At 46.8% G+C, this 15,315-nt stretch overlaps 1 protein-coding gene across 1 annotated transcript in view; it reads right to left on the reverse strand.

The window, feature by feature from the left end:
• ASNS (asparagine synthetase (glutamine-hydrolyzing)) overlaps nt 1–15,315 on the reverse strand; it is a 45,296-nt gene that overhangs the window by 25,205 nt on the left and 4,776 nt on the right. The window contains exons 3-7 of the mRNA XM_066585024.1: nt 9,057–9,294; nt 7,797–7,982; nt 6,111–6,212; nt 4,621–4,748; nt 95–221 (exon numbers count right to left, since the gene is read on the reverse strand). Of these exons, the coding sequence (XP_066441121.1) occupies nt 95–221; nt 4,621–4,748; nt 6,111–6,212; nt 7,797–7,982; nt 9,057–9,294 (781 nt within the window). The remainder of the gene's footprint in view (nt 1–94; nt 222–4,620; nt 4,749–6,110; nt 6,213–7,796; nt 7,983–9,056; nt 9,295–15,315) is intronic.

Below are 15,315 nucleotides of genomic sequence, written 5' to 3' on the forward strand. Positions count from 1 at the left end.
TAGAATAAATGTGCCCTCAGTGTGCATGTATGAGTATGCCCACACTATGCCACATACCATGCATGTGAATGACAGTAAAAGGTGTATTTCTTACCGACAGAAGCTCTCACGGTTGTGATGTCATAGGTTTCTAGTGAAAAGATAACCTCATCCACCGCTTGTATTCCCTCTTCAGCGTCAAAAATGACTTCATGATGCTCACTACCAATATGATTGGCGACCTGAAATGGTGATAAAGAGTTGGCATCTGTACATATTTTACAGCATACTTTAAATCCTGTAATAGTTGTTAACGTGAAGGATGCAGAGTTCTAGTTGGCATATCTATAGGTTTGATCATCATTAAACTTGTTAGGGAATATCCTGCAATCACAGACATCTTCAATGACAGGACTCACTTTCTGTTTCTGGAAGAAAAATTAATTTGCACTGGTACATGCGTGGCATTGTGCCATCCAAGGTGATGTCAACATTGAATCACATTACTAGAATTAATGACTACAGCTTTTGTGCTTGCCATCATTCTGGATGACATATCGCCATAGCTGCACTGTTTAAGTATGGTCATGGGTGTCCCCACACCACATCAGACAATGCGGCAGATCTACTAATGAAAGTTTGCCATTTTTATGGCGTAAATTGTGCCAGAAAAACTGTCTGAAGGCCCATTTATACACAAAGAAAATCTTTCAAACAATTGAAAAAGTGACAGTTTTTGCAATCATTTTGCATAAAGTCTTAAAGGACACTAATGCCCATTAACACTTTATCAGCTTCATTTGTGTGTAAAAAGGCCTCCGTGAGCTGTTTGCAGAGCACAGCATGCGATCTGAGATCTGCACACAGCTCCATTGTTCTCGCTCAGGCTGTCGGCAGAATACCTTGCAATCTCTGGCTCCTGTGCAGAACACAGCATGCGGTCCCTGTTATGTCTCTCCAGCTGAACAATGAATTTTAAGCTCACCTTAAAATCATCCTTCAGCCGAAGAGTAAAGGATGGCAGCGTTTACACACAACGATTATTGTTGATATGTCATCATTTGAACGAATTTTGAGTGATAATTGTTGCGTGTAAATGGGCCTTAACACACTTTGCACCATATTTATGATGTGTTTTAGACACTTTTTTGCTGTGTCTAAAAAAGAGGCATAGCTTCTCAGAAAGAGGGCATGGCCTAAATGTGACATCATGCACCAAAAATTGTCCCAAATTGGGACCAAACTTTTGGCACAAATTCTGTAAGAAACTAATTCAATTAATTAATGGTATGAATTTAGACTACATGGTCTAAAATGCCCCAGATTTATCATCAAGCAGAGTCACTCTAATAAATCTGGCACATTTTAGGACTATCTAGTCTAAGTTTGCACAGTCTAACTAAAGTGCCACCCACAGTGTGCCCACACATAGTACCTGCTATAACAAACCCCCCACACATACCAGCCATATTGTTCCCTCATACTGTACCAGCCACAGCATGCCGCCTACACTGACAGACACCATGTGTTCTATATAGTAACATTCCCATAGAGTGCCAGCCACAATGCCCATCCGTGCCAGCTAACCAGTGGTCTGAATCAGATATCCAGCACACATAATTATAATGACATTTATACTATTCTACCAAAATTATTTGGACACCCCTATCAGTAGAATAGATCGTGTCTTATTAGAATGTCACGTGTACTAACCCACACTGTATAAGTTGCAGAGCCTTGGAGGTGTCAGCATTAGTTTGTGATAGGATCTGCACACTATTGGATATACGGGTTATGCCGCTGCATACAAGTCTTCTATCACGAAGTGCAATGCATCAGCCCATCTACAATGGTGCAAGAAGCGTTGTCATTGGATAGCTGAGCAATGGAAGAATGTTGTATGGAGTGATGGATCATGCTACTCCATCTTCAGATCAGATGGAGGTACCTGGGTGTGAAGGATGCTTGAGGAATGTCTTCTGCCTGAGCGTGTTGTACCAACAGTTAAGTTCAGCAGAGGTTCCATTATAGTCTGGGCATGGTCTTGGTCTTTTAGTTGTAGTGACAAGCACCATGAACACAGGAGGTGTTCCCTGACAGGCAACAATGAGCTGCCTACAATAGGGCAATACTCTCGGAATGGTCAGCAATACTTCCAAGAAGTCAACGGACCTTATCACAAACCCAATGTTGTTTTACGATGGTTTGAGAATATGGATGTTCCCCGATTAGACTGGCTCCACAAAGTCCCGACCTGAACCCTCATCTTTGGATGAACTGGAACGTTGGGTCAGGAAATATGAACAGTGGCCATCTTCTATAAGAGAACTCACCAGATGTTTGCAGGATGAATGGAGGGAAATATCAGCTGAAGTGTATTAAGCGTTAATAGAAAGTATGCCACGGAGAGTATCCGATGTCATTAGGGCCAAAGGGGCCCCACTAAGTATTGGCAAATGTAAATAAATGCTACTTTTGATTCTTGCTCAGGTGTCCAATAACTTTTAGTAGGATAGTGTCCATAACATGTAGGACTGTATCCCCTCAATACATCTGTGCTGCTGGTATTTTGTTTTGCATAACATAATGGCCCGAGGGCATTTATCCAACCTGAAAACTATTCCTGACAGTGCCAGGAGATCTATGCTCTTGGGCACGTCTATGTAATCACAGCTAATTAGTGCCCAGGCAACACATCTGTTGCTTATGTAACTTAAGCTTATGTTCTTGGTTTGTTAGTACAGTGACCCAGGGCACTGCCATCATGTGTGAGGACACTTTTCAGAAAATATCATGGCACTGTGCCTACTGTGTATTACATCAGTATTATTTCACCACAGGGTTCAGCACCCTATAAAAGCACAAAGCTCCACTGTCAGCTAGTTTACAGTGTCTGCTACAATGTTACCCCCATGCCAATGCAATCTCATACAGTGTAACCTAGTTGTCTCTCATATAGCGCAAGTCACTGTGTGCCACCATATAGTGCCATCTAGTATGTCATGATATAGTTCCAACCATGTTATGCTCCATATAGTGCTACTCAATGTAACCTCATGCACTGCCACACACAATACCAGGCAATATACTCCCATATAGTGCCTGGTAGTGAGTCCACATAGAGTGTCAACCACATTATGCCCAATATATTGCTAGCCACGGTACCTTTACACAGTGCCAATGGCTATGCCACCAGCTTAACCCTCCTGGCATCCATGACAAGTGTCCTACACTCCTCTTCAAAAGATGTCCTACTCTAGTATCTGCTCGCTCATTGACAGCAGCCTTGCGTCTACCCTCTTAAATGGCAAGCATGTTCCGTAAAAATGTATCCGTTGCCAGTCATGTTGTACTAGGGTTGCCACCTTTGTCACCAAAAATTACCAGCCAAGGTAGAAGGAGCCTGGTTAGGGGAGTGGTTTATCACAGCATATGAATTTACCTCAGTGGCCGCAGTACTAATAGTGCCTCTACAGTAATAGTGCCCACTATCAGTGGCTCCAGTAGTAATAGTGCCCCCTCTTAATGGGCTAAATAATATTAGTGTCCCTTTTTTGTGCCCTGTACATCTGGATGGGCAGTAACCACACCATGAAGTACTTTAACTCACTTAGTCTCTCTGGTTCGGCTGCCACTGATGTAATCAAAGACTCTGACCTCAGACCTTTCCGATATGCAGGCATGCAGATGTGGGGGGAGAGGTTATGCAACAAGCTGAAGGCTAATCCGAGAGGTTGGTTCTGATTCTAGCTTCATCACTGGGGTTGTTACTCTGCCTGGAAACGAAGACCCGTGCAACTAATAACTCACACAAACATGGTTGACGACCACAGTAAAGAAGTCTTTTGTGACGCCAGTGCCTCTGAGTAAGATGTAACATCAGAAAACAATAACGAGTCAGTAGTCAAAGCGTTGTTTGAACCGGAGGCACACGGTTTACTTAACACTTGTAACGTTGATTTTCAGTACATACTACGACAGTCTTAGGTAACTATAATTCCGGCAAGTTTTCCATAACAGTCACCAATAAACCTTGGTTGGTTAACTTCTCCTTCTCAGAGACGTGGTTGCCGTCAGTCGCAGTTATCTGATGGCTAATCCTGGAGGAGCGTTCTCGGGGCATAGAAGGGAAAAACTACACAGTCTCTCTCTATTTCCTCGACCCCCTCGCCGCTGACCTATCAGGTATGCCATACATGCTACGCTTGTCCTTCACCTCGCATCCGCGGAGTCTACCCTGACTTGAAATCTGTAGTTAAGCAAGAGGGTTCACAGCATTCTCCACAGATTCTTGTTCCACTCCTGTCCCTGCTCTCGGTCATCGGAGAGGTCGCACCCCATACCCAGATGGGGCAGACTTGAGCTTAGCCCAGGTGGCATCGTCAGAGCCTAAGCCCCCTCCGCACATCTTACTCTTCCCACTACATCTCACCTCATTCTCTCTCTCTTTCTTTTCCTTTCTAACCCCACCCCTAACCTCAACACACACTACCCACCCAACACCAAGCAAGTTAGGATGACAGGAGTACATACACACTGAAGTTTGGCAACACAGACACTAGACATTGACCTCTTGGATCCCCGAGCAGACCAATACACATAGCACCAAAATTTAATTATTTGGCAGTACAGATGTCTTACCTTTCTTGCAGCCTGTAAATCAGGGCTATCTTCCATTCCGATTGCAAATGTTTGCAAGTGGTAAGGCAAATTGTTTTCTTTCATCAACTTGAGCAGAGTCGCAGCAACTAAGCTGGAGTCCAGACCACCTGCGAATATAAACAATCATCTGCATGATGCTGAACTGTGGAGCCAACATGGTTATAATCGGGCACGTTTACTTTTGCATCTTTATCAGCAAAAATGCTGCAATTTCTCACTACTGGACCCTGTCATCTATATAGGTCACATACACTGCCAAGTCAATAAACTACTGGCCACTGTACCACCCTGGCTAATTGTAGCCTTAGGAAATCCTGCATAAGATTCCAAAAGTTCTATTCATCAGCTCAAAGTCCATTTGCCCTATTATACATTGAATGGCCACTTTATTACAGACACCAACCCTTTCACGATTGGAGCTTACCTGTATGGAAATTAGACTGGTGACCCTGGAGTCTAGCATAAAACCACAAAGTTAGACAAATTTCCACAATGACTATGTGGTCTAGCTAGTGTTGACTGGGGTTCAATAGCCAAAGACTGACAAGAGTGCTCCTGATGACATGCATCATCACCAACAACACCTCTCATGGGCACAGGAAAGATATCAATGGACCTGGGACACTTGGCAGAAGGTTGTCTGGAGTGATGAGTCCCATTTCCTACTAAACCATATGGATGGCCAGGTCCACATCTGGTGTGAACAACCTAGAGCTGTATCACATGGGTGCACCGTTGGGATTCAAAAGGTCAGTGGTGGCAGTGACATGGTCTAGGGAGTGTTTTCCTGGCATGGCCTAGAACCATTGTTTATCATACCACAATCCTTAAATGGTGAACGCTACCTGTTAGTTGATCATCTGCACCCATATATTCTGGATTTCTTACCCAACCACACGGCCATCTTTCAACAGAATAACAATCTGTGTCATCGAGCTCAGATCACTATGGAGTGGTTGGGGGGACACAAGAATGAATTCTCCATACGCCTTGGCTCCCAAATGTATCGGATTGTAACCCCATTAAACATGTTTTGGGTATGCAGGAAAAAGCTGTGAGATCTGCTTCCACTTATCCGCAAAATGTCGTCGGTGCTGCAGCGGGCATAGTGAGTATAAAGGATGTTCCCTGCCTTGTGGAATTTGTTCCCCAATGTATGAAAACTGTGATCGCCCAAGGTGGACCAACCCATTATTGAGTAGGTGTTCATCATTCAGTGTATAATCACAGTACCTATAAGTTCAGCATTGCACAATCACACTATATGAGAACAGGAAACCACCAGTCCTTTGCTTATTACAATGTATAAATCATGGCACCGTGACCAGGCATACATTATAACCATATAATAGATGGGCTCCTGCATGGACTGGTATCTCTGACTACATAAGATAAATGTGTGTGGAGATCCAAGAATACCTCCCTGTGCACAAGACAAAATGAGCAGCCGAAAATACTTGTCCAAGTACCTGACAACAGGCAGCCAATCCTTCTGTGCGCCATTAACCGCTTCCTGACCGCATTCTCGAACAGAAGGCAAATATTTCTTTTAACCGTTTCACGATCCAACCCTGAACATGAAAGAAAAAAAGTTTTAATTCAGATCTTATTCACTTTGGTCTCCCCCATCTTCCATTTTTCAGGGCCTCTTGGTTCAGCAACATTTAGAAATACATGAAATCATCCTTAAGGGTATGTAAACTTTCGCAACCATTGCTCCCTTTCATGCATGTACTGCTCCTTGGCACAACTATGTATCTCCATGGTTACAAACTATAAACAAACCATGTGTGGTCTGATGCTGCAAAATGTTAGAGCAAGTAATCTTGTAGCCATGATACCTTTTAGAGGCTAACAAAAAAGAATGAGGTTACAGCAAGCTTTCAAATCTATCGCTAATTCTTCATCGGATGTACACAATTGTTTTAGGGGTTTTTTGTTTCTGTATTGGAGCAGTTGTCTTCTGAGTATCCTGGAGGCTCGGGTGATTTGATCATCAATTGAAGTAGGATGGTAGCCCTGATTTATAAGTGTCCTATTGAGATTGTGTAAATGTTCATCCCTGTCTGTTGGGCTGGAACACATCCGGTTGTGTCTGATGGCCTGGCTGTAGATGATGGACTTTTTAAATATTTTTTTGGTGGAAGTTGTCATATATGAGGTGTGTGGGCCGATCAATGGGTTTACGGTACTGAGATGTCCCAACAAAGAGACAAAGAAAAAAACAATTGTGTACCTCTAGTTGTGACCTACAATCCATAGCTATAGGTACTATGGAGAACGGCAAAGAAACTCCATCACACCCTACGCAAGGATGACCGTCTAAAAACCATATTCCCGGACCCTTCCCTCTAATGCTACAGGCAACCTCCAAATGTGAGGAACTTTATAATCCGTCATAGCTGGGAACAGGAGGGTGAAGAGAGAATGCGGAAGTATTACATCTGCATTCCTTCGGCGATCATGTGACCGCCGGCACCCTCCTGATCTCGGTTGTCAAAGATCAGGAGGGTGAAAGTAGAATTCCGAATGGGCATTCAAATAAATTGGAGCTGGGGAGAATGGAGGGGGAAAAATGGATTGGAAAGGGTTAAAGCAAGAACGACAGAATTACCTGTGGCCGAGCATTTTTGTAGCTAAAGACAGAATAGAACAGATGAGGGTTGTTATGTTAAAAGGCAACTTCAAATCCCAAAAAGATAGCCGAATTTGGGAGAACAAGGTTATGAGCATCTTTGATACTCGGAAGACAGACCTAAATATTTGTCAGGGTTTTGTGATGGCCTGTGACATCTAAGAGATCTGGACCAGAGAGAGGGCACCAAGATAGGACAAACATTCATTTAGAGGGCACAAAACTTGCACATCCGTATCTGTGGACTAATGAAGGACTTTTCTCCCCTTATTTTGTTCTGTTAGTGTTGTAAATACATGCATCACACCATGTCTCTGTCATTTTCTATGCATGTATATATATGATTAGATGTTAGAAGCCTTATGGATCGTGGATAGACTTGAAAGCTTGCTGTAACATCGTTCCTTTTTTGTTAACCATGTAAGGGTTAATCTACAAGATTACTTGCTGTAACTTTTTACTCTACTGGCTATCACGGTACCAAACTTTTTTCTTCTGCCAGATGCTGCAGTCATGTTACCTGCTTGCAGTTTTCCTACGGAGTCGTACGCCGCATGCTGAGGTTCATCCTTGAAATTGCGGAACTTTATTATTTCCACCGATGCAACTTTTCCATTAAGCTTTAAATCAAAAACTTCGCAGTGTCCAGGGGGGAATGGCTCAATCTTCGGACTTGAGGTCATTGAATGCTTTAGGTTTATAAGGCCTATAGTGGATGACATAATATTCATATGTAACTACTGACATTATATTTAATTTTGCACCATTTTTAAGATTGACGCTTGTTGTCAGTGAATGGAAACACCCTGATCGTAATAGACTGCCCGGAGCTTGTCTGGTTTGGGCCATTCTGTTAAAGGGGTTTTCGAGAACTAAAACATTGATGAGCTATCTTAAGTGTAGGTCATCAATACTAGATTAGTAGGGGTCCGCCACTCCGGACCCCCACTGATCTGCTGTCTGAGGAGGCCTCTGAGCTTGCATGAATGCCCCGGCCTCTTTTCAGGTGTCACATGGTCATCGGCCACATGACTGAGAGTAGCTCGGTTGCATTCCAGTGAATGGGATTGAGCTTCTATACCAAGTGCAGCTGCAATGAAATGTACAGTGCTGTGCCTGGTAGGGACTGAAACAAGTGCTGTGGCTATTTCAAACAGCAGATTGGGGGGCTCCTGGGTAGGGAACCCCCACCGATCTGTTATTGATAACCTACAATAAGGATAGGTCATTAAACAACAATTTTAAAAAGAGGTAAACACTCCTGTTCAAGGTCGCCATCCATATGTCTAAAAAGTATCTCTCACTATGCAGGATCCATCCGGGCACTACACTGAAAGTATAAATTTCAGTGAGAATTGTGTAATACTTCATTTTCCCTCTGGGGGCACTGCAGGGTAACATTTCCAGATTCAAATACACAGAAAGTGGATGATCCCTTTAAGCATTAGTTATAGAGATGAGCGAGCCTACTCGGTAAGTGAGATCTCTCTCACTCTTCCTCCTGCTCCACTCACCCCGCCCCCCAGTTTGTTCAATGCCATGTTTATTGTAGAGATGGAGAATCACCTCACCGTCCACCAGAGTCTGGTAATCAAAGCCAAAATGTTTCCCCAGCTGTTGGCTACCCGAGCCTGCTCGGATTACTAAGCAGTTACTCGAGAAGAGCGATGCTCGCTCAAGTAACTGCCTTACCGAGTAGGCTCGCTCATCTCTAACTAGTTACATAAAACTGGAAAATCTCTTTCAATTTCGGACAGACCTTTGGTCAAATGTACAGTACCTTTAGCTTCAGAGCAAATCGCCAAAAAGCCATCATCAGTGAGCAGTTTAAATAGTGGTCGAACTCCATAAGAGTCTCTTCCGAGAAAGACCTTCCTATTGGCCGTGTCCAAGAGGGTGAACGCAAAAACTCCATCCAGTAATGCGGCAGTTTGTTCAATGCCATGTTTATTGTAGAGATGGAGAATCACCTCACCGTCCACCAGAGTCTGGTAATCAAAGCCAAAATGTTTCCCCAGCTGTTGGAAACCAAATAACACACATCAGAGATTAGACAGACCGACCAGGCAGGCAGACAGACAGGCAGACAGACAGACAGATAGAGAGATAGAGAGATAGATAGATAGATAGATAGATATGAGATAGATAGAGAGATAGATATGAGTTAGGTAGATAGATAGATAGATAGATAGATAGATAGATATTAGAGATGAGCGAGCACCAAAATGCTCGGGTGCTCGTTACTCGGGACGAAAATTTCGCGATGCTTGAGGGTTCGTTTCGAGTAACGAACCCCATTGAAGTCAATGGGCGACTCGAGCATTTTTGTATATCGCCGATGCTCGCTAAGGTTTCCATTTGTGAAAATCTGGGCAATTCAAGAAAGTGATGGGAACGACACAGCAACGGATAGGGCAGGCGAGGGGCTACATGTTGGGCTGCATCTCAAGTTCCCAGGTCCCACTATTAAGCCACAATAGCGGCAAGAGTGCCCCCCCTCCCAACAATTTTTACTTCTGAAAAACCCTCATTAGCAATGCATACCTTAGCTAAGCACCACACTACCTCCAACAAAGCACAATCACTGCCTGCATGACACTCCACTGCCACTTCTCCTGGGTTACATGCTGCCCAACCCGCCCGCACGACCCAGTGTCCACAGCGCACACCAAAGTGTCCCTGCACAGCCTTCAGCTGCCCTCATGCCACACCACCCTCATGTCTATTTATAAGTGCGTATGCCATGAGGAGGAACCGCAGGCACACACTGCAGAGGGTTGGCACGGCTAGGCAGCGACCCTCTTTAAAAGAGGCGGGGCGATAGCCCACAATGCTGTACAGAAGCAATGAGAAATATAATCCTGTGCCACCGCCATCAGGAGCTGCACACGTGGGCATTGCAATGGGGAACCTATGTGCCACACACTATTCATTCTGTCAAGGTGTCTGCATGCCCCAGTCAGACAGCGGTTTTTTATAAATAGTCACAGGCAGGAACAACTCCGCAATGGGAATTCCGTGTGCACCCACAGCATGGGTGGCTCCCTGGAACCCACCGGCTGTACGTAAATGTATCCCATTGCAGTGCCCTGGACAGCAGAGCTAACGTCAGATTAAATGTAGGTGGGCTTCGGCCCACACTGCATGCCCCAGTCAGACTGGGGTTCTTTAGAAGTGGACACATGCAGTTACAACTCCGTGTGGACCGATAGCATGGGTGGGTCCCAGGAAGCCACCGGCAGTACATAAATATATCCCATTGCAGTGCCCAGCACAGCTGAGGTAATGTGATGTTTAATGCAGGTGGGCTTGGGCCCACACTGCATGCCCCAGTCAGACTGGGGTTCTTTAGAAGTGGACACATGCAGTTACAACTCCGTGTGGACCGACAGCATGGGTGGGTCCCAGGAAGCGACCGGTGGTACATAAATATATCCCATTGCAGTGCCCAGCACAGCTGAGGTAATGTGATGTTTAATGCAGGTGGGCTTCGGCCAACACTGCATGCCCCAGTCAGACTGGGGTTCTTCAGAAGTGGACACATGCAGTTACAACTCCGTGTGGACCGACAGCATGGGTGGCTCCCTGAAACCCACCGGCAGTACATAAATATATCCCATTGCAGTGCCCAGCACAGCTGATGTAACGTCAGCTTTAATGCAGGTGGGCTAAAAATTACTAGGATTACACTGTAGGCGAGGGCCCAAAAAAATTGGTGTACCAACAGTACTAATATACCTCAGAAAAATTGCCCATGCCCAACCAAGAGGGCAGGTGAAACCCATTAATCGCTTTGGTTAATGTGGCTTAATTGGTAACTAGGCCTGGAGGCAGCCCAGTTAAAATAAAAATTGGTTCTGGTGCAAGTTTCAACGCTTTAATGAGCATTGAAACGTATAAACCTTGTTTACAAAAATTATATGACTGAGCCTTGTGGGCCTAAGAAAAATTGCCCGTTTGGCGTGATTACGTGAGGTTTCAGGAGGAGGAGCAGGAGGAGGAGGATGAATATTATACACAGATTGATGAAGCAAAAAGGTCCCCATTTTTGATGGTGATAGAGAACGATGCTTCCATCCGCGGGTGCAGCCTACGTATTGGTTAGGTATCGCTGCTGTCCGCTGGTGGAGAAGAGAAGTCTGGGGAAATCCAGGCTTTGTTCATCTTGATGAGTGTAAGCCTGTCGGCACTGTCGGTTGACAGGCGGGTACGCTTATCCGTGATGATTCCCCCAGCCGCACTAAACACCCTCTCTGACAAGACGCTAGCCGCAGGACAAGCAAGCACCTCCAGGGCATACAGCGCGAGTTCAGGCCACGTGTCCAGCTTCAACACCCAGTAGTTGTAGGGGGCAGAGGCGTCACTGAGGACGGTTGTGCGATCGGCTACGTACTCCCTCACCATCCTTTTACAGTGCTCCCGCCGACTCAGCCTTGACTGGGGAGCGGTGACACAGTCTTGCTGGGGAGCCATAAAGCAGGGAAAGGCCTTGGAGAGTGTTCCCCTGCCTGCGCTATACATGCTGCCTGATCTCCGCGCCTCCCCTGCTACCTGGCCCTCGGAACTGCGCCTTCTGCCACTAGCGCTGTCGGATGGGAATGTTACCATCAGTTTGTCCGCCAGGGTCCTGTGGTATAGCATCACTCTCAAACTCCTTTCCTCTTCGGAAATGAGAGTGGAAAGGTTCTCCTTATACCGTGGGTCGAGCAGTGTGTACACCCAGTAATCCGTAGTGGCCAGAATGCGTGTAACGCGAGGGTCACGAGAAAGGCATCCTAACATGAAGTCAGCCATGTGTGCCAGGGTACCTGTACGCAACAGATGGCTGTCCTCACTAGGAAGATCACTTTCAGGATCCTCCTCCTCCTCCTCAGGCCATACACGCTGAAAGGATGACAGGCAAGCAGCATGGGTACCCTCAGCAGTGGGCCAAGCTGTCTCTTCCCCCTCCTCCTCATGCTCCTCCCCCTCCTCCTCCTCCTCCTCAACGCGCTGAGATATAGACATGAGGGTGCTCTGACTATCCAGCGACATACTGTCTTCAACTGCCTCCGTTTCCGAACGCAAAGCGTCTGCCTTTATGCTTTGCAGGGAACTTCTCAAGAGGCATAGCAGAGGAATGGTGACGCTAATGATTGCAGCATCCCCGCTCACCATCTGGGTAGACTCCTCAAAGTTTCCAAGGACCTGGCAGATGTCTGCCAACCAGGCCCACTCTTCTGTAAAGAATTGAGGAGACTGACTCCCACTACGCCGCCCATGTTGGAGTTGGTATTCCACTATAGCTCTACGCTGCTCATAGATTCTGGCCAACATGTGGAGCGTAGAGTTCCACCGTGTGGGCACGTCGCACAGCAGTCGGTGCACTGGCAGATTAAACCGATGTTGCAGGGTGCGCAGGGTGGCAGCGTCCGTGTTGGACTTGCGGAAATGTGCGCTGAGTCGGCGCACCTTTCCGAGCAGGTCTGACAAGTGTGGGTAGCTTTTCAGAAAGTGCTGAACCACCAAATTAAAGACATGGGCCAGGCATGGCACGTGCGTGAGGCTGCCGAGCTGCAGAGCCGCCACCATGTTACGGCCGTTGTCACACACGACCATGCCCGGTTGGAGGCTCAGCGGCGAAAGCCAGCAGTCGGTCTGCTCTGTCAGACCCTGCAGCAGTTCGTGGGCCGTGTGCCTCTTCTCTCCTAAGCTGAGTAGTTTCAGCACGGCCTGCTGACGCTTGCCTACCGCTGTGCTGCCACGCCGCGCGACACCGACTGCTGGCGACGTGCTGCTGCTGACACATCTTGATTGCGAGACAGAGGTTGCGTTGGAGGAGGAAGAGGGTGGTTTAGTGGAGGAAGCATACACCACCGCAGATACCACCACCGAGCTGGGGCCCGCAATTCTGGGGGTGGGTAGGACGTGAGCGGTCCCAGGCTCTGACTCGGTCCCAGCCTCCACTAAATTCACCCAATGTGCCGTCAGGGAGATATAGTGGCCCTGCCCGCCTGTTCTTGTCCACGTGTCCGTTGTTAAGTGGACCTTGGCAGTAACCGCGTTGGTGAGGGCGCGTACAATGTTGCGGGAGACGTGGTCGTGCAGGGCTGGGACGGCACATCGGAAAAAGTAGTGGCGACTGGGAACCGAGTAGCGCGGGGCCGCCGCCGCCATCATGCTTTTGAAAGCCTCCGTTTCCACAAGCCTATACGGCAGCATCTCCAGGCTGATCAATTTGGCTATGTGCATGTTTAACGCTTGAGCGTGCGTGGCGGTGTACTTGCGCTTGAGCTCAAACACTTGCGCTAGCGATGGCTGGACGGTGCGCTGAGAGACATTGGTGGATGGGGCCGAGGACAGCGGAGGTGAGGGTGTGGGTGCAGGCCAGGAGACGGTAGTGCCTGTGTCCTGAGAGGGGGTTGGATCTCAGTGGCAGGTTGGGGCACAGGGGGAGAGGCAGTGGTGCAAACCGGAGGCGGTGAACGGCCTTCGTCCCACCTTGTGGGGTGCTTGGCCATCATATGCCTGCGCATGCTGGTGGTATTACGAGTAGGGCAGAAACAGAACGCTGTAATTAAATGTGCCGCTTATTGGCCTGTGGTTGGAGGCTGATTTTGCTTACGGAACGCACAGCAGAGCCAGGAAAGAATTTTGCGCAAGCCTGCTGTAACACTTAGCTGGCTGCGTATGAATTAGGACAACTACCCCCAGCAGAGACGCAGTACACTGAGGACGGTCACAGACAGCCCAAATAGATTTTTTTTCCAAAATTTTTTTGGAAAAGCCCACTGCCTATATAGACTGTATATGTCGTTCACTGTCCCTGCCTCATCAGTACTGGCCCTGGACTATGTAAAATTACTGCAGACTGTTTCAGTCTGGACAGGAATACAGCGGTGATGTAAGAGGCAACGCAGAGCCAGGAAAGAATTTTGCGCAAGCCTGCTGTAACACTTAGCTGGCTGCGTATGAATTAGGACAACTACCCCCAGCACAGACCCAGTACACTGAGGACGGTCACAGGCAGCCCAAATAGATTTTTTTTCCCAAATTTTTTTGGAAAAGCCCACTGCCTATATAGACTGTATATGTCTTTCACTGTCCCTGCCTCACCACTACTGGCCCTGGACTATGTAAAATTACTGCAGACAGTTTCACTCTGGACAGGAATACAGCGGTGATGTAAGAGGCAACGCAGAGCCAGGAAAAATTTTTGCGCAAGCCTGCTGTAACACTTAGCTGGCTGCGTATGAATTAGGACAACTACCCCCAGCAGAGTTGCAGTACACTCAGGACGGTCACAGGCAGCCCAAATAGATTTTTTTTCCCAAATTTTTTTGGAAAAGCCCACTGCCTATATAGACTGTATATGTCTTTCACTGTCCCTGCCTCACCACTACTGGCCCTGGACTATGTAAAATTACTGCAGGACGCAATGCTCTGCACGGCCGATATACAAAAAAAAAAAAAGTGCAACACTGCAAAAAGCAGCCTCCACACTACTGCACACGGTCAGATGTGGCCCTAAGAAGGACCGTTGGGGTTCTTGAAGCCTAAAATAACTCCTAACACTCTTCCTATAGCAACTCCAGCAAGACAGCACTTTCCCTGATCTCTGTCAGAATGCATCTGTGGCGAGCCGCGGGAGGGGCCGATTTATATACTTGGGTGACACCTGATCTCGCCAGCCACTCACTGCAGGGGGGTGGTATAGGGCTTGAACGTCGCAGGGGGAAGTTGTAATGCCTTCCCTGTCTTTCTATTGGCCAGAAAAGCGCGCTAACGTCTCAGAGATGAAAGTGAAAGTAACTCGAACATCGCGTGGTACTCGTTTCGAATAACGAGCATCTCGAACACGCTAATACTCGAACGAGTATCAAGCTCGGACGAGTACGTTCGCTCATCTCTAATAGATATATAGATAGATAGATATGAGATAGATAGATAGATAGATAGATAGATAGATAGATAGATAGATAGATAGATAGATAGATAGATAGATAGATAGATAGAAGAGATGGATATATAGATTATATTTTATTATCACCCAGAAACAT

The sequence above is a fragment of the Eleutherodactylus coqui genome, chromosome 12 (genome assembly GCF_035609145.1).
Source record: "Eleutherodactylus coqui strain aEleCoq1 chromosome 12, aEleCoq1.hap1, whole genome shotgun sequence".
Taxonomy (NCBI): domain Eukaryota; kingdom Metazoa; phylum Chordata; class Amphibia; order Anura; family Eleutherodactylidae; genus Eleutherodactylus; species Eleutherodactylus coqui.